Genomic DNA, 19617 nt, shown 5'->3' with positions numbered 1-19617 from the left:
TTTCTGATGTTCTGGTGCTTTGTTTATTATTATCATTATAGATCTGTTTCTGTTATTCTTGGTGAGGGATCAGTTCTTAGGTTTTGGGTTCTCATGTGTGTTGCAGTTTCTGTTCAGTGTCTAGTCTGTCTCTCAGTGTCATGTCTGCATCTGGTTTAGTACTTCTTGTTTCCTGTCTTATTGTGAAAGTCTTTGTCTTATGTTGGTGTGTGCAGCTTAGCTCCCCCGTCTCTTTAGCCCTGATCTCCCCCAGCTGTGTCTCCCTTCTGTTGCCCATTCCCTCATTACTACCCTGTGTATTTAAGCCCTGTGTTTTCCCATGCTCGGTGTCACGTCGTATCATCAGATTATGCCTGTGTGTTTCTGTTCTCCATAGTCCATGTTCACTTCATGTTTTGCTTTCGTACCAGCAATAAAGCTGAGGTCTTTGAGTTTCAAGTTAGTGTCTGAGTCCTGCGTTTGGATCCTCCTCTCCGCCTGCCCGCACACAGAGCCCTGACACCTGTGGTGGTAAAGAAAGCATCATTGCACAAAAGTGTGTGCTAGTCCAAATCATTATTCCCACAGTGATAATACAGAGCCATTATTTTCTTTCCATATTAAGTTAAAGCTTTGGAGATGGCCTGCCATTAAACTTTAAGTTGCTGCAGGAGTTACAGTGTAGTGAAATTATTTTTTATTGAAAATTTGTCTGTCTGCTGTCTGTATGAATGTGTGTGTTGTAGAGTCTTGTTTGAGGTCTGATGGTCTACAGTTAGCCGGATGTCAATGCTGAGGGAAATGGATACGATTCATCATATTTAAATACCGCCAGGAAGAGAGGGGCGGGGTGGTGGGGGACTCTGGCAGGATAAGCAAATAAGCAGCTTGCAAAAAACCTTTAAATACCGCCTATTATAGGAAAAACGAAACCTAAAGGTGGGCTAACTCGCGAAATTCAGAGCACTCTACAGCTCAACAATCTTCCGTCTTTCCGTTCAGGGATATGGCTTTTTATCAGCAGTCACCTTTTTACAACCCGGTAAGAGAATAAAATATGTTCATCTTAAGACTTTTCGCTCTTTCACGGACGGCAAGAATACTCCTCTCTCACGGCTGCTCCGTTAGTCCGTTACGCAAGGCCCGGTGAACGCAGCGAACACAAACAGGCAGTGCGAGTTTTAGACCTCGCTGGTCGGCTTGGTTATACGCATGAGAGTAAAACGTTTTGGGTTTTTTGCGCATCATAAAAGTTTTGTTTTGTAAAACTTTCCGATCTTTCCAAAATGTTCACTTGCGAGCAGCGTGAATGAGGAAGTGTACACTGCTGCTTCCTGAATCTAAACACTGAAGTGAACTTTGGCCTCGAGGTTTTCAGGGAAGAAAAGACACATGCAGATGCTTGAGTCCGTGAGGCGTCTCGAGTTTTGGCTCCAGTGCAGCGGTTAGGTGGAAACAGATGCGCAGAATATGAACAAAAAGAAAGTTCGAAAACAACCCGAACAACTTGCGTTATTCCGATACGGATATAGCGTGTAAAATATCGAGCCAGAACAGAATTCATATTTGGACATGTTTAGTGGCCCAGAAGTAAATACATTTGCTTAATATACATCTGCGACGCACAAACAAACCAAGTGCAATAAACAGTGCGGTTAAGACTAACTGCAGGCTTTAAAACTGGTGTCACACAACTTAAACTAAAGATAGTGTGTAAAAGTCTATCAATAATAGAAGATCAATAATTAAAGTCACAGCTATTCTCTGATGTTCTTGTGTAAAATGGTATTCATTATTTCTATATTCCACTTCCTATAAGATCAGATTATAATAGTGAAGCTGCAATTCATGCATGACAGTTTAGCAGGAAGTGGTTTACAGCAGCAACATCCTTTTGCATTTTTGAGGCCTTTCCCCCTTCTTTGGTTCTAAGTACATCATGAGTAGCAGGACTTTTATTGGGACCAGATATATAATAATAACACTAATAATAATAATTATGCTGCTGATAACATGTATTATTGTTGTCCTTTGTATATCTATGTAAAGGTGTCGTTGGGGTGAAAATCTTTTTTCCAGGGAGAGACGATAAAACACTTTCTTTTCTAGACTCTACATTTTTTAAATGTATTATTTATTTATTTTAATGTGAGTGCCAACTGCTGGCTGCTGTGGAGGTCCTGGAGGTCCTTACACTGGGACCAGGCTGCATTTTTAGGTTAAAGTCTGCCATGTTTAGGTTGAGGAGGCTTCCTGTTGGCGCGCGTGTGTGTGACTGAAGTTTGTAATAAGGAATAACTGAGTGCTCAAATAGAGTGTTATTGCTTTTCCCCACCCCAATGAGTTTAGCCTAATTCATGTTTTTCAATCACTTCCTCCTGTGTGTGTATGCTGATATGTATATATATTTATAAAGCCTATAGTCCGACCATTTAGCAACTTGTTGTTGGTATTATGTTTTCACCATTTACAAGTTACTTAGTCATATATCCCGTTCCATTGGTTTGGAGTTCTGGGGGCATCAGTCAATGCAGAGTATATTGGAACCCGCAATCTCAGCTCTTCTGATGGTACACTGAAGTCTAGCGCCAGTCGAGAAACAGCCATCGCCCAGTTGGAATTTGTGAAATAAATATATCTGCACCATAAAAAAACCTTAGAATGAAGCAAATAATTTGTGTTCTTCTTTGTATGATATCAACAACTGTGCAACTTTGTGTACCAAAATATTCTCAAAACTGAACAAATTAAAGTTCACAAATATGTGTTTTTCCAACTTAGATGTGAGTTTTCATGTCAATTTTGCCAGCCTTTTCTTCTTCTATTAAACTGCTGCCAACATAAAAACAGACATTCATGAAGGAAGAGACACACATATTAAAAAGTTAAGAAAGTGATACAAAGAGCACCTTCAGGAAACAAAGTAGCTACAAAATATGTAGATATATATCCATTAGAAAGAAAAGAAAGAATGATCAGTAACAAAATGACACTGTTTCTTTGGTTTATGTGGCATTCTAACTTCATGTATTTAATTTTTGTAGCATATTAGATTTTGCAGTCAAAATATAAAGCCAGTAATTAGATGTTTATCCATGTTCTTTCTAGATAATCCCATTCACTGGGTCAATCCAAGGTGGTCTGCAGGAGGGGAAGTCTATCACTGTCAGTGGACGTGTCGTACCTGGGGCTGACAGGTCTGTCTGCTTGTTCCTTTATTTATCAGCAGAAGTGTTTTATTTGTTAACCCATAATTTTCTTCAAAGCTTTCGTCAACAACTATTTTTTTTTTTGCACAAAACAAGACGAAACTAAATAAAAACGAATGCAGGGGGACATTAACACTTTCATCTATAAATAAAAATGAGATGAAAATGTTCTGGACTGACAAGATCCAATCAGAAGTAATTAAGTCACCAAAACCACGTGAGAGTGTTCAGTCCACTCAATGGGCAGATGTGTCTGGGGCAGGAGCAACAAAAGTAAATACAGTAAGAAGTTACTGTGTGAGAAAAGATATGTTTGTTTCATTGAAAGTTGATAGCCCATACAGACCGCTGCACATCTGTGTTAAGGGACAGCCACTTAAGAGGTCACTATTAATCATGTGTCTCATCACATGAGCCAAGGTGTTTTTTTGTTTTTTTTTTAAAAAAGGCATGGATCTGATATGCAGGGTCCAGAACCCCAAAACAGGAAGTCTGGGTCGGCTCTCTGTTTAAAAAAAAAAAAAAAAAAAGACTCTTCTAATGTCTGAATTTTGTGTGGGTGAACATGACCCAGCTTCGACCTTGGCAGACCGTGGCAGGCTCAGCTGCAGGGGAGGGGTGGTGCAGTGAGCTCAAGGGGCAGTGCAGGGAGGTTGGCAAACAGGTGCACAGAATCAACTAATGAGGTTTCTCCCTGATATATAGCGAAGTGTGAGTCAACAGAAGGGGGACTAGCTGGAAAGCTGGTGGAGTGGGTGCCAAATAAATGTTACATATGTGCTGTTGCACTAAATGCTCCTCAAACGTAAACAACATACCAGTGTGTCAGGTCAAACTTTACACACACCTTGACCTTGTGTGGGACTGCAGGAATGTGGAAGATAAAAACATGTGTCACCAACCTATCATTATACATGATTCTGAATAAGAGAAAGTGTTGTTATCCCCCTGCGGTTAGCCTGACCACTGTGCTGTTGTCCACAGACCTCACAATGCAGGGGCTTGGGTGACCCCCCGTTGAAAGGCCAGTCAACATCTGACAAGGCACAGGAGAAAGTGCTGTGCTCACATGAAAATAAAATCAGGTTCTTTAGCATTACCTTAACCTGCCATGTTTGGATGAACAGAAAAGCAGAAAAGGTTTACTAGGTCATATTAATGTATTATGTTTTTTTTCCTGCATCTTAAGATCTTATTCTCTTTCTCTCCAGTAAAATAAAAAGTACAGACTGTTCATTTCTTTGTAACTTACAAAGAAATGAATGTCTGTAGATCATTGCCCCACTGTAAGGAATATTTTTGTTAATTTTTAGTTCTTTACTCAGCACAGTCATTTAAAAACTCCAAAAACTTAAAAATTACAACTTATACTCATTAGTTGTCTGTGAATATAATCACATGATACATCCATATATTCCTTCTTATTCACTTTCTTACTCACAGGTTCCATGTGAATCTACAGTGTGGTTCCATGGCTGGTGCGAACATTGCTATCCACATTAACCCACGCTATGAAAGTCAGCATTATGTGGTGACCAACACTTTCCAGAATGGGAGCTGGGGCACTGAAGAGAGGAAGTACAATTCCCCATTTCCTGCTGGGTCCTCTTTCACTCTTGTCATTGCTGTCACCCGGGACTTCTACCAGGTCAACTCCTAAACATTTTAATATGATCTACTCAGTTGACATTTCATTTTACTGTATTTGTGTGTTTATTTAAGTGTAGAGCAGATCATTCATATCATAAAAATCTATTTATTGTATTGAAAGTTTTATTTAAAAAACTAGAATTTCTTAAAATACTCTTCTTTGTGATTCTTTCTCTAAAATCTATTGTTGTGCAAAAATAGTTTTTACTGTTTGGACAATAAGACACAAATTTAATTCCATATGTACTATTACCAGCTCAGCATCAATGGCTGCTACTTTATGGAGTACAGACATCGCCTGCCATTTCACCAGGTTGACACCATCTCAGTGGGTGGAAAAGTGGAAATTTCTTCCATTGCTTTTCAGAACCCTGTGGTGAGGAAGTTTACACAATTTATTGGCTGTTTATTTGAAATGCATAAGTAATATAGCAGCATAGTTGGTTGTGTATTTGTGCTCATGTTTGAATAATCTTAAACCTGATAAATAATCAAGAATATGATAGAACAGTGATAACAAAGTGGTTTCTTTTTGTATTTTATTTCCTGCACAGTCAGCTTTTCCTGCTCAGCCTGCGTTTGCTCCACAATTAGGCTTTCAACCCCAGCCCGGATTCCCAGCACAGCCCGGATTCCCAGCACAGCCCGGATTCCCAGCACAGCCTGGATTTCCTCCTGTAACACCAGTGAGTATCGTGGTCAGGTTCTAGTTTGTAACAGCAGTATTTTACTTACATAGTGTACATTAGAGGTGGGGGTGCTGCTTGTTGACTTTAGCTAAGGATATAGTTGGGCGGTGTAAGTAATACTTTTTAATCCCACTGACATGGCTTCTGTAGAGAAAGCAGTTTGGGGACAAGGAGGGGGACTAACCCATCACTGGGGGAGAGGTTACTGAGGTAGTCAAACAACTAATTCTACTTTGATGGCCTCAGAATCTCATCTCTGCTTTTTGCAGATGATGTGGTTCTGTTGGCTTCAAAGGTGGTGCCCTCCAGGTCGCACTGGAATGGTTCTCAGCAGAATGTGAAGCAGCAGAAGTTAGAATTAGCATCTCCAAATCTGAGGCCATGGAAAAGGGTGGAACACTCACTCAGAGCCAGGGACAAGTTTCTGCCCCAATTGGAGGAGTTTAAGCATATTAGCGTCTTACTTACGAGTGAGGGAAGAGAGGAGCAAAAGACTGACATACAGATTGGGGTGGTGTCTGCAGTGATGTGTTGTGGAAGTTTTCCATTTAAATAAAGCCTGCAGACGAGCGGTGAGCGGTAGCTAACGTTCTTTAATCCAAACACACAAAGAACAGAAAACCAAGCTTGTGGAGAGCCTACATGACCGCGGGACAGACGGTCAGCAGTCTCCCTGAGCCCAGCATGGCTCTCAGTTAAATACCTTCTTCAGGAACAAAAGGCAGGTTCACACTCCCTTGCTACCTCCCAGAGTCCTTGAAAAGACAAAAGACTCTTCCTGTGCTCTGCTTCCCCCAACTTCCTTACTACACCCCCACCATTTGTCTTACTGTATGAGTGTCAGACATGTTAAAATTCAGTGGCACCAAGGCATTATACAATAAAATAATGTGATTAATACATAAGTAAAAGAAATTCCTATACAGATGTGAATGCTGTACCAGGCCTTCATGGTGAGGCAAGCACAAATACACTTGTCGAATAACATACCTGCACCTCATCATCATGAGATGGTAAATGGACTGGTTCTTATATAGCGCTTTTCTACTCATCTGAGCACTCAAAGCGCTTTACACAACTTGTGCATTCACCCATTCACATCTTTCGTTAGTGCTTTATAGCTAACATTCACACACATTCATACTCCGATGGAGTATGCAATTTGGGGTTAGTATCTTGCCCAAGGATATTTGGCATGGAGACTAGGGGAAGCCAGGAATCAAACCACCAACCTTCCATTCCAATTAGTAGATGAACTGCTCTACCACCTGAGCTACAGCCATTCAAGAGGGGCTCAGAGTAGAGCTGCAAGTCTTCTACTTCAAAAGGCACCAAATGAGGTGGGCATCTGAATTTGATGCCTCCTGGACAGCTCCTGGGTGAGGTGTCCCACGGAAGGAGGCCTAAGGACTCAGGACATGCTGGAGAGATTATATTGCTCAGCTGGCCTGAGTGTTCCCCCAGATAAGATGGAGGAGGAGGATAGACAGAGGGAGGTCTGGGCCTCTTTGGAAATGGATGTATGGATGCTGTGTGTAATCCATTATTGTAAATTTAAATGTCATTAAGAAATTATCAGACAAAATAATTTTTTCAGTGAATACTGTTAAATGTAATAGAATCAGTGTTGAGGCTGACAGTGGGTGATTTTCCCAACAAGGATAGTAAAATCACCCACTGTCTATAGTAAATGAGAGAAAAAGTCTTAGAAATCAGATAGAAAATCAAGTAAGAACCAGGTGGTGTCTAGATAGCAACAAATAAAACAGGTTTTCGCGTTTTCCAGTTCGGGTGTACAAAGCTAAGAGTTAGGATTTCAAATGAATTAAAAATCTGTATTGTCTATGGTTGGTTAATAAGCTGCAGTGGAAGATTGCTGCTACTCTTCCTCCTCTGCCTTTGCTTCAAATGTGCTGACAATTAGTATGACTCTGTGTTGATTTATTCAATTTAACATATTCAAACTGCTGCAACCTGGTTTCTGAAAGGCAAAATAAATAAATATGTTGATCAATTATTAAATCATTTAATAAAAAATCATTAATTAAATGACAGGGACTTACAAGAGAGAGACCTAATGCTTAATCACCCTGTTTTACTCTTTAGTGTTGCTAAAGATGCTATATTGTTCTTTTTTTGTGAATTTTCTTTGTAGTAGTATTAAAATGGATGCACGAGACTTTTGTGAAAGGTAACGTTCTGGCTTCTAAAAATGTGCTCATTTATTTGTGGCTAAAACATTGTCCCTAACCCTACCTTTAACCCTAAAGATGTCACTAGTGAACTGATGGATGTTAAGAAGGTAAATCTTACCTACCTGTAGTCAGAGTTGCAGTTTTTCTGTTGAAATAATATATATTTCTTGTGTGCAGGTGGTTCCATACAGGTCTGCCATCAGTGGTGGACTAAGACCTGGCAGGACCATCACCATCCAGGGAACTGTATACCCAAGTGCCACAAGGTCAGACTTCATGATCAGATGTTGCTTTATTTACTTTGAAACTAGCATATATCAATTTAACAGCAAACATCATAACTATGTAGTGAAGTGAAACAATTAAGAATTAAACTATACAGTGAGGGAGATAATTATTTGATCCCTTCCAAAGAAATGAATTATGGTGGCTTCATTTTAATGGAGAAGAGCACAATATCAACAAAAAATATGGGAAAAAAACATATTACATAAATGTTAGAAGTTCATTTGCATGTCATTGAGTAAATCAGTTTTATCCCCAGGCAAGACATGACTTAGTACTTGGTCGAGAAACCCTTGTTGGCAGGCATAGTGGTAAGATATTTCTTATAGTTGGTTACCAGGTTTGCGCACACACAAAGCACAGATTTTGACCCACTCCTATGTACAAAACCTTTCACTATCCTTTAGGTTTTTGGGTGCCACTTGCCTTCATTATTGTGCACAGATTTTATAGGGGTGGCTGTGGCTCAGGTGGTAGAGCAGATCAGCTACTGATTGGAAGGACATTTGGCATACAGACTGGAGGACAGTCTGTATGCCAAATGTCCTTGGGCAAGATACTAACCCCAAATTGCCCTCTGATGTGTCTAAACTCAAGTGCAACTAATAAGCATTCACACACAGATGAGTGTGTGAATGCTTATTAGTTGCACTTGAGTTTAGAGGTGCTTGCTTGAGTGGGTGTGATTGGATGAATGAGACATGTTGTATAGAGCGCTTTGAGTACTCTGGGAGAGTAGAAAAGCGCTATATAAGAATCAGTCCATTTACCATTTTCTATAGGATGGAGGTCTGGTGACTGGCTAGACCACTAACATGACGAAACATCCTTTGTTGCCTTGGTGTATGTTTTGGTCATTGTGTTGGCCATGCCAGAAGACCCATTCACAACCCATTTGGCTGAAGGAAGGAAGTTCTCATTCAAGATCTTGCAGTATGTGGCCTGTCCATTGGCTCGATGCTTGACTGTGGATGCTGTTCTTTGGGTCAGCATTGCTCTTCCTCCAAGCATTGTGGGTCGAGTTGATGCCAGAGAGCTCAAATTTGGTTTCATCTGACCACAGCACTTTCTTCCAAGCCTTCTTTGAATTAATAAAATGTTCACAGGCAAGTTAAAGACGGTCCAATACATATGCCAGGAAGTGGTGCTCCAGCGATGCGCTGGGAAGTTTTCACGACCCTCTGCAACGCCTTCCAGTCCGAGGTAGAGCAGTTCCCGTACCAGACTGTTATACGGTTGGTCAGGATGCTCTCGATGGTGCAGCGATAGAAGTTCACCAGGATGTCTGAGGACAGGTGGTTCTTCCTCAGAGTCCTCAAGAAGAAGAGGCGCTGGTGAGCGTTCTTGACCAGCTTGGAGCAGTTGGTCGTCCAGATGAGATCCTCGGAGATGTGGACTCCCAGGAACTTGAAGCTGCTCACACGCTCCACAGCCGTCCCCTTAATGTGGATGGGTGGATGTGGGTCAGCCTGTAGTCCACGATGAGCTCCTTGGTCTTCTCGGTGTTAAGCAGCAGGTTGTTTCTGTCGCACCACTCAGCCAGACGATCCACCTCCTCCCTGTAGGCGGCCTCATCGTTGTCACTGATGAGGCCAATCGCCGTGGTGTCATCTGAAAACTTAATGATGGTGTTGGAACCATCAGCAGGTCTGCAGTCGTGGGTGAAGAGGGAGTAGAGGAAAGGGCTCATCACACAGCCTTGTGGTACACCGGTGTTCATCGTGATTGTAGATGAGCAGCGGTTATCCAGCCGGACATGTTGGGGGCGGTTGGTCAGGAAGTCCAGTAACCATTTGCAGATGAGGGAACTGATGCCCAGGTCTGTCAGTTTCCTGATGAGTTGTGAGGGGTGGATTGTATTGAACGCTGAACTGAAGTCTATAAACAGCATTCTGGTGTATGTGTTGTTGTTGTCCAGGTGTGAGAGGACAGTGTGCAGTGCGATGGAGACTGCATCCTCTGTGCTCCTGTTCTGATATAGTAGTAGTGTGTAGTGTGTTACCAAAAGTGTATTTCGTGGCTGCGCTCCCAGCTACCTTCAGATCATTACCAAGGTCCTCTTGTGTAGCAATGGGCTGATCCACCACTCTTCTCAATGAGACAAAATTTTGCAGTGATGGTCATTTTATATTTCTTCCATTTTTTAATAAGTGCACCAACAGTTGTCACCTTCTCACCAAGTTTATTCTTCATGGTCTTGTAGACTATTCTAGCCTTGCGCATGTTACAGTTTTGTTCCTGATGTCCTTTGACAGCTCTTTGGTCTTGCCCACAGTAGAAGAGAGGCTGGGATAGAACACATTGATTCTGTGGACAGGTGTATACACATAATGAGTGGACATCAGGAGTATCTGTAATAGACTGATTGTAATCTGTGTGCCACACAGGGACACAGCCAATGTACAGAAGCCAGAATTGTGGTTGTAGGTGATCAAATACACATTGAAATGTTTCATCTAAAACAGTTTGAAATGTAAATTATCTGCCAAAGCTACAGTAACATAACATTGCTCTTGAATTGAATCTTGTTACCAGGAAAAAACAAACTTAAAAAAACATAAGAATTTTTTTTTTGCCAGCCAATTGGTAACCAAACTGTCCTGTCTGTATAATTAGAGACTTAAATTACAAAAGAAATGATTGATTAATTAGTCACTGGTATTGCGTTATTTTGTGTTTCGTCACAGGTTCACTGTGAATCTTAGCCACCAGTCTGGCATCGCTCTGCATTACAACCCACGTTTCAATGAGAATGTCGTGGTGCGAAATACCAAGCAGTGGGATCAGTGGGGCTCCGAGGAGCGTGGTGGTGCCATGCCTTTCCACCGGGGTCAGCCTTTCACGGTACGACTGAACATACACACTGTACAAGTTTCAGTAGAAGTCACATTGCTTTGTGGTACACTGCTTTTCATTCATGACTTCACATAAAATAAAGGAGAATTATAGGTGATCTGACCTCGGAGTACCATATAACTTATGTTTCTATTGTGTCTCATGTTAAGTGTGCTATCTTTAGCACGTTTCACTGTAAACAAACTGATTTCACTAACAAAATGATCTTTTATTTCTTTTTAGTTGACTATAAGTTGTGAAGCTCACTCCTTCCGAATTGTGGCCAATGGGATGCAGACCCATACTTACAAGTATCGTTTCAACCCCCTGCATGCCGTTACCTCCCTGGAGATTGACGGTGACATCAGCCTGACCTCTGTGATTGTGTAGAGATGCAGGACCCTGTTGCTGTTGGCAGCATTTTGCAGCATTTCCCTAACTATAGCCACAGTAATTAGCCATTAATTGGAAGTTTGTGCTAACTGCTTAGTTTGATTATATAATGTACAAAGTATAATCAACATCTCTGCATTCATTTTATAATCGCCTGATTCTATAATATTGTATGCTCTATATTTCTGAAACATGGTCACTCTTGAAAGAAACAACCATTATTGGTTATCAGGGACGCCTAATTTACACACATACATTCTGTCCAATGAAGGCAAAAAAAGAGTAAACATTTTAAGCAAATGTAACACTGTCTAGTTGGAAGTTGGATTTGTCACCAGTATTGTAAACTTGACCCATGTTCAATCATTTTCTTAGTTGAGTTCAGAAGCTTTTACAGTCATTGGTCTGGTGACACAGAAAGCTAGACAAACACATCCATAGGTAATTTCGAATCACAAATTAACCCACAATGGATGAATAACCGCTGCACCACTAAACTCAGGTGGTGCCTGAGTAGTTGATTTTCTTCCCGTACTGTAATTTTTATATTTTATTTCTTATCATTCTGCACTTAGATCATTACTAGCCAATCTCTATAATATTCTTTACTGCATTTCACATGAAAATGTAGGGTGGTCTTTTCTGTCTAAAAGAACTGCTGCTTATGTTAATGTTTATCTCTATGATGTTTGTTGGCAAGCTGCCATTTTTCAATACTGTGCTCGACAGTTTCCCTGAGCCATATCCAACTTATTTCAGTTACTTTTCCAACACTGCAAGGTCTATACTGAGCCTCTGTTAGTTTCTTTATTCCAGCTATAGAGTACATATAAGACCGACATAACCGCAGTAAGCAACAGGTTGGTGGTGTCTTATTATGAAGCTTTGTTGTTGTCATCTTGATATTTTAATGAATAAGGACAAAGAAATCTGTCAACATACCAGGTCATGGTATTTATGCAAGCCACCAGGCTGCTTTTTAAAGCCACTTTGTGGGCTAACCCACTGCTTTGAGGGCTGTCAAAACATTAGATATTGTATTGATCCACATGATGCCACGTCATTAAGACTCTGATGTTGTTGGGAGTGCAGACTTTTGGTGGGAGTTTGAATACAGCCTGATAATGTGAGTTTCCACCGACAGTTATTAGATCGCTTTTACTTATATTTTCAACTTTAATATTTCTTTTATTACAAGCTGATGTGTGATGTAAGTGCTGCATAAAAATAAATAAATGATTGCAATGAGCACAACAGTTTGGGCTTTGGAGTTAATTTATGTAAGAATAAATATAATCTTGTCTCTTTGTCAACAATCTGACTTTACAGGTACTGGAACTGGAACCACATAGTAACCTTCCATCATGGCCACCAGAGAGTGCTATAAGGCTTTAGTAAATTGAAATCAGTGTCATGAGACACTGATACAGAGATATGTCATTATATGGCCTGCAGTTTGAAGATAATGTATATATTCAAGATTCAAGACCATTATTAATCCTATGCAAGCACAACAGAAATTCAGTCATGCCAGCATTACATGGTGCACAACATTAAAACACAAAAATAACAAGTGACACATAGTCACAGATAATCTCAAACTGGTATCCTAAACATAGTGCTGTACTCAGATGATTTAATCTTTGTGACATGATCCATTATCCTGCAGGAAGCAGCCATCAGAAAGAGATCGACATGATCAGCAACAATACACAGGCGGGCTGTGACATTTAAATTATGTTGAGCTGGTGCCCAGAAAATATTCCCACATCATCACACCACAAGCAGCGGCCTGAACAACTGATACAAGGGACAATGGATCCATGCTTTTAATGTTGTTTATTCTGACCCTGCCATCCAGCTGTAGCAGTAGAAATCAAGACTCATCAGACATTGCTGTCAAAGTGTGTGAACTGTTGCCTCAGTTGTCTGTTTTCAACGGACATCTGAAGTATATTTTGTCCAGTTTTGTGGACATATGCAGTCATTTTTAACATCAGCTTTGGATAATTAAGCTCTTGGAACTGCACCAAAAAAAAAAAATTCATAATAATAATGATGCAGGCTGTGTTCAATTTTCAGTCATCCAGGTCATTGTAATCTAAGGAGCTTGAATACATTTCACCTCAGACTTCAATATTGAGGCTTTAATGCTCCTCAGTGTACACGGCACAGTCCAGAAGCTGCAAACTAGTAAAAAAGACAGCACAGACCAAGACTATCGTGCTGATTAAGAAAACAGTAAAAGAAAATGCTGACAGTAGTGTCCAGATCAATATAGTGTTTCTTTTGATCAGTACAACAGTTTACACCTCGGTAATGTAATTTCAGGGCCATGTTTCTATGACTGATCACTGTAGCATTGCTATCTACTCGTTTTCAAAGTTGAGGAGCTGTGTCTCCAGTTCCAGACTGGCCTACAAATCTATGAATAATCTACATTCATTCAATATACCATTGCCATTAAACCAGGCTGAAAAGTTACTAAATATTTGACACACTAAGCAGGAGAGAAGCAAGGCAAACCCATTTCCAACTTTTTTTTTAAATTTCAGACCAAAACCACTATGATGATTATCAAACAATAAATAATAATAAACAATAAATAGACAGTGGTCCACCCAGATATTCAACACCTCCAGCTTTTAATCTGTTTCACACATGGAATTGTTTTCAGCTCTTAAAATAAGAATTCGAGTTGTCGTTTTTTTAAATTTCTTTCATTCATTTTGAGCCCAACTGAATTCACTAAGCTGCAGCTCCAGACCCCAAGCTAACAAAGTGTAATCCCAAAACATTTTGTCACACATCCAAGTGACTTCTTCAGTCTGCCCAACCTTATAAACAGTACATTTGCACAATGCCTGAAACTAGTACCACAGACAAACAATGGGCTGTAAGATCAGTTTCTTGATCATTAAGAAACTGATTGTTTATAAACATCATTATAAATTTTATGTACAAATACATTGATATTTATTGATAAGAACACCTAGCATAAAAAGCTTTTCTCCAAACCTGAGCTTTGAGATGCTTTTTGAAATTCTGAGCTTTCTGATCTCAGCGTTAAGATGCCTGTTCCCTGAGTGCAGCTGCCTCAATAAAGTATTTCTGCTTCTTGTCTCCTAATGTTGACCACCTGCCTTTACTATCCTTCACTGTATCTAAGGAAAAAAATAGGACAAACATTTGCCTTCCTTTTATAACTATATTGATACAGAGGTATTTAGAGGTAATCCACTTGAATGAAACATTTCAAGTGGAGAATGAATGAAATCAGTTTTTCAGGTGGCACAAAGTCAGTGTTTTTTTCTTTTAAATTCCATTATATGGAACATGGCGTAATTTGGATTAATAGTAATACTGTGTTTTTTGCATATTATTGCTGTACATGCTTTATATATTTTAAGGGACGCTGATCTACAGTGTTACATTATAATTTATAAGGATATTATGTGTTTGTATCATCTCTACCCTGTTCCTTCCTGTTTGTTTCTAGAGGTTGTGGGCAGATTGGGAATTTTACACATATTCCATTGAATTGTCTTCAGTTAATTTATTTCTGGAGATATGTTGAAAAAGAGATTAAACAAATGTTGGGAATTGATACTATGTTAAATGTGTTACTGGATGTATGTAGCATACACCCGGGTAATATAACCAATGAGAAATTGATATATGTATTAAGAATGATTGCACCTCTGTTTTACCCCTTTGATTTGTTTTCTGAGTTGAAGCACTTATGGTATGGCATGATTTTCTCACTCAAAGGAATATTTAATATACTACTACTCTACTTCATTTTATTAGAAACATACAATTTATCACAGTTTGTTAATTTACAGCACTGCTTCACTTGCTTCAAGTAAGCTTGAAGGAAAATGAAGTGGTGCTGTAAGGAAGAGGACTCCCTTACTAGGATTGTTTATATTATAAGGTGTATAGCACCATTGCACTTTATTAAAAGCACCTTATCTAGCACTTTATTCAGCATTGCACCTTGACTATAGATATGCACATGAAGAACATTTGCACAGATGTTTAATTATTTATTGAATATTTATTGTGTATTTTAAAATCAGTAAGTAGCCTTTTGGTTCCAGGTCCTGCACAGCTGCTCCTCATTAAGAAATGTGGTGGTTGTCTGTGAAAAGGAAAGGTTGTTACTGAGAGCAAATAAGGTTAACCACTGAAGAGAGCTGTGGCAAATGTGTCTGGAAAACATAGAAATAAAGGTGGTGCAAAGACTATGTGATGTGATTACCACCTTTCTTTCTTGTGTCCTCTCCAGGCTGTTTGGGCAAACGCTTCCCCAGGGATCCAGACACCAGTTAAAGGTTCCGGGAGAGGCTGTGGGTTAAGGGAGTGTGGGGAATCTTTGTGCTTTGAGTTTTTGGTGTTTTTTTGTTGTTTTTTGTTTTTGTGTGTCCAGTTTGGATCTTTACCATCAGAATTGTTGTCTTAAGGCCAAGAAAGATGCCAAGCGGATTTATTTTACCAAGTGGATCATCATGGCCTTGCCATATTGGTCCATTTGATTGACCTTTATTATAATTATGAATTTATTTTATTTTCAGTTGCTACAAACGGGACAGACATGACTGGGGGATAGGACAGGGAGAAAGAATGAAAGAAAGAGAGGGAGAGAAAGAAAACCAAAGAGGAGAAGAGACGGTGAGAAGGGGGGGAAGAAAGAAAAATCAAAACAAAAAAGAAACACCTGGGTCACCTGTATGGAGAAAAAAAACAGAAGAGAAAGCAAACAACAAAGAGCAACATAATAAAAAAACAGCACCATCACAATAAACTAGCTAGCAGTAGATAACAGTAGATACTAAATAATAAACGATATTGTGCAGCACGCAAGATAGACAGCGCACAATGTGCTTTGAGGCAGCAGCCAAGAAAGCTGTAGTCCGCGTCTGTGAATACCCGTGTGTACACCTGTGTGCATACCTGTGTGGATCAGCATGCTTGTATTCCAAAGGTTTCTCCATGTAACGATCTGCTAGGGAGTGTGGGGAGCCATAGCCCCGTCCTCCAGGGCATGAAGCAGGTATGGAGGAGATCAAAACTCCAGACATCCAGAGGCCCCCAGAACACAAGAGACCAAGGAAGACCAACAGAGGGGCAGCCGCGCCACTGTCCCAGTAAGAGCTGAGGAGAGTCCCAGATGAGGGCTCACTCAGCAGCCGCGGAGCAGAAGCCAGGGGGAGTTGCAGTGACGCGCCCGTGAGCTCCGCCAGCAGCCAGCTGTGCCTGAGTGACCGAGCCCCAGGCCGAGAGGCCACTTCGGAGGCACCCCACCTCCGAAGTGGCCCGAGCGAGCCCCAGGCTCCAGGCCCCGATAAGTGGCCGCCAAGGAGTGAGCCGGTGTGTACCCGGACGCCCATCCCCAGACACAAAGAACCACCAACGCACTGACACCTGAGGGAGTCCGCCACTGGCAGGGGAAGGCCTCCAAACCTTGGAGGGCCTGAGATGTCTCCAGAGAGGTGGCGTCTGATACCCAACCTGACAGACATACAGGCACACACAGACACAAACATCCATTCCCACCCTCATGCTCTCATATGCACTCACTCCACACTCAACCAACGTGGAGACAGACATAAAGAGACGCTGTACACACAATCACACTCCCCAAGCGTACTCTACGAACCGGGTCTAGGTACCCTTGCCCCTGGAGGGGGGAACTGCACCCAGACCCAGGTGGTGTTACCTTTTTCCCTGCGGTGGGGAGGGGCAGACCGCCCCGACTCCGCAGCAGCAGGAAGGCCCCACACTCCAGACCGCAGTCGGAGGGCCAACTCCTCCTCCTAGCCCCCCCGCTCCAGCAGGCCGCAGAGAACGGGGGTGAGAGAAGACTCCAAACCTCCCTCCACCCGCTCATTGTAGTGTTGATGCATGTGTGTTCTAAGGTGCAATTAAAACCCAGGAGGGCTTGGAGCTACCTGCCAGAGAGCAGCAGGTAAGCGCATAGTCCCTCCTGCTAGCCCTCAATGTCTACGTGTATTTAACCTTGAGAGGTGGGCAACGACGCCAGGGGTGAGGTTGTACACCCTGATGGTACTTTGGACTCCGTGTATCGTGCCCACCCCCAAGATCCTATATGTATGTGTAATGAGAGTGTGAGTAATGTGAATGTCTAAGTTGTGGGATAAAATTGAGGCAGAGGCAGCCAGAAGGGGACGGGGGGGGGGGGGGGGTAGCCTCCTCTGCACCCTGGTGACATACCCCTACTCCAAGGCCCTGCATGTGTGGGTGGTTGTGGTGGAGCGGGAAGAGGGAGGCAGCTGGAGATGGGGAGGGAAGGAAGGGAGGGGCAGGTGACCCCTCCCTGGGGCCAGATCCCCCGCTGACCCCAGTAGGCACTCCCATACTCCGCGACCCGCCAGGGAAAGGGGGCCCAGGCCCATCCAGACCGGGGCCCAGTGCAGCAGCGCCCCCCGGCCCCACAGAGCCCGGGACAGTCCACCCAACCCCACCACAGAGAAAACTGCACCCACCCCACCATCCACTCATCTTCCAGACTACATAAGACAATAGACGCCCAGGCTGAGATCTTCCTCCACCTCTCCTGTATCTCCCCCTCCTGCAGAGAGTTCCTGAGGAGAGGAAAGCTCCTGCAAGGTGTGACAATCTCCCCCACCAGTTGAAGAGCCCCCCAGGTGGCTCGACGCACCGGCAGCACCCTGCGCCTGGGATGGGCCCCCATGCACCCACCCGCCCACAACCCCGGCAACACACCAAGTTGACTAGTTTTTGGTGTTTTTATAATAATGGTACTGTGTACGGATAAAGTGTGAAATATTTCAAAAATATTAAAATGTTAAAATGTATGTATATATTTATGTAATAAAAATGCTATACTACTTGTGGGGATAGGTTAATTGGATAATCCAAATTGCCACTAGGTGTGAATGTGCGAGTGAATGTGAGCGCGAATGGTTGTCTGTCCCTGTGTGTTGGCCCTGCAACAGACTGGCGACCTGTCCAGGGTGTACCCTGCCTCTCGCTCTATGACAGCTGGGATAGGCTCCAGCGTCCCCCGCGACCCTGAAAAGGATAAGCGGAAGCGAATGGATGGATGGATGAAATGCTATACTATAGAATATGGTGGAAGGTTAGGATTTGAATTCTTTATTCTTTATTGTCCCACAAGGGGAAATTAGTTTAGCAGCAGGATAAAAATAAACAGAACAATAATATAAAATAATAATGACAATTAATAGTGATAGAAAGTCCAAGGACAGTTATTGCCATGTAGGAGACAAGATGGAGTAAGGATAAAAGAAACCTGGAGTGTTTTAGTCTTCGTCGGAAGGCAGCAACTCAAACTCACTGTGAAGTGGATGGTTCAAACAGTTAATAATAGAATGAGCCTTTCTAAGCACATTTTTATTGTAGATGGACAAAAGTCCATCTTGCCAGCGCCCTGAAATTTTGCTAGCAGTTTTTACTATAAGTCCCAACCGATTCTTATTCTTACTGTCAGGTTACCAAACCAGGCAGCGATACAAAAGGACATCACAGATGGTGTATTATTATTATTATTATTATTATTATTATTATTTGTGGACTCATGTTCTAGTTTTGGGATTTTCTGGTTCTGGGGTTCTGGGTTGCTGCTCTCTCTGTTGGTCCCTGGTGTTAGTGTTTCCTCTGTCTCGTCAGGTCCAGCTGTGTCTCCCACCTGTGTGTGATTCCCCAGTGTCCCTCTGTGTGTATTTATGTTGTGTGAATTGGTGTGCTCGTTACTGGTCCGTCTGTGTTCGTCTCCTGAAGACTGTTTGTGAACCTCTCTGTGAATCCACTGTGTGCTCTCCCTGCTGTCCTCCCTTAGTGTTCAGGCCGTTCTATAGTTGAGTTTTTCCCAGAGATTAGATTAGATTATCCTTAGCTCTGTTTTTGCCATCCCTACTTTGTGTTCTGTCATTTATAATAAATCTCCCTCGCATCTCAGTAAATGCCTGCATTCGAGTCCTTTATCCCACACACCACAAGACTGCTGCCCCAGCCGTGACAGGTTTAGCCCCTAACAGCAGAAAGTATTTAAGGCTGCCAGTTGTCATTAGACAGAGTGATTGTTGTGCTGTGAGGAAGCTTGTTGTGCGAGTCATTGTCACAGCTGTAGAGCTATATGGGCAAATAAATGCCAGTTGTTTCCACCATCTTGTGTCTTGGTCTTCCTCATTGTAAATCCAGTTGCAAAAAGCCGCTCTGTCACAGGTGTCAATAAACTCAAGCGTCTCGAAGTGCTGGTCCTGTGCAGGAATGGTTCTGTCTGGGGGGGGGAAATACCAACGGCTGTGAAGCCGAATAGGGTAACCAGGGTACCACCAGCCACCTCAGTTTATACACCATGTAAAATTATCAGGC

General features: G+C 42.0%; 1 protein-coding gene across 1 annotated transcript; it reads left to right on the top strand.

The window, feature by feature from the left end:
- Positions 1–851: 851 nt before the first annotated feature.
- On the top strand, positions 852–12491 carry lgals9l3 (lectin, galactoside-binding, soluble, 9 (galectin 9)-like 3). Its single transcript, XM_085380062.1, has 8 exons — positions 852–1021; positions 3088–3176; positions 4632–4836; positions 5095–5214; positions 5393–5524; positions 7900–7988; positions 10695–10851; positions 11086–12491. The coding sequence occupies exons 1-8, from the start codon at positions 986–988 to the stop codon at positions 11230–11232; spliced, it is 975 nt and encodes a 324-aa protein (XP_085236188.1). The 5' UTR covers positions 852–985; the 3' UTR covers positions 11233–12491.
- Positions 12492–19617: the final 7126 nt, after the last annotated feature.

Source organism: Rhamphochromis longiceps, linkage group LG14 (assembly GCF_057381845.1).
Source record: "Rhamphochromis longiceps isolate RC_006_pf linkage group LG14, R_longiceps_female_GT1.1, whole genome shotgun sequence".
Lineage (NCBI taxonomy): Eukaryota > Metazoa > Chordata > Actinopteri > Cichliformes > Cichlidae > Rhamphochromis > Rhamphochromis longiceps.
This window is presented reverse-complemented; position numbering and strand designations above follow the sequence as displayed.

Excerpts from the sequence above, each read along its gene's own strand:
- lgals9l3 (XM_085380062.1), top strand. The coding sequence starts at position 986 with ATGGCTTTTTATCAGCAGTCACCTTTTTACAACCCG. Across the intron at positions 1,022-3,087 it reads AGTCACCTTTTTACAACCCG|ATAATCCCATTCACTGGGTC; the intron begins GTAAGAGAATAA and ends TGTTCTTTCTAG. Across the intron at positions 4,837-5,094 it reads TCACCCGGGACTTCTACCAG|CTCAGCATCAATGGCTGCTA; the intron begins GTCAACTCCTAA and ends TACTATTACCAG.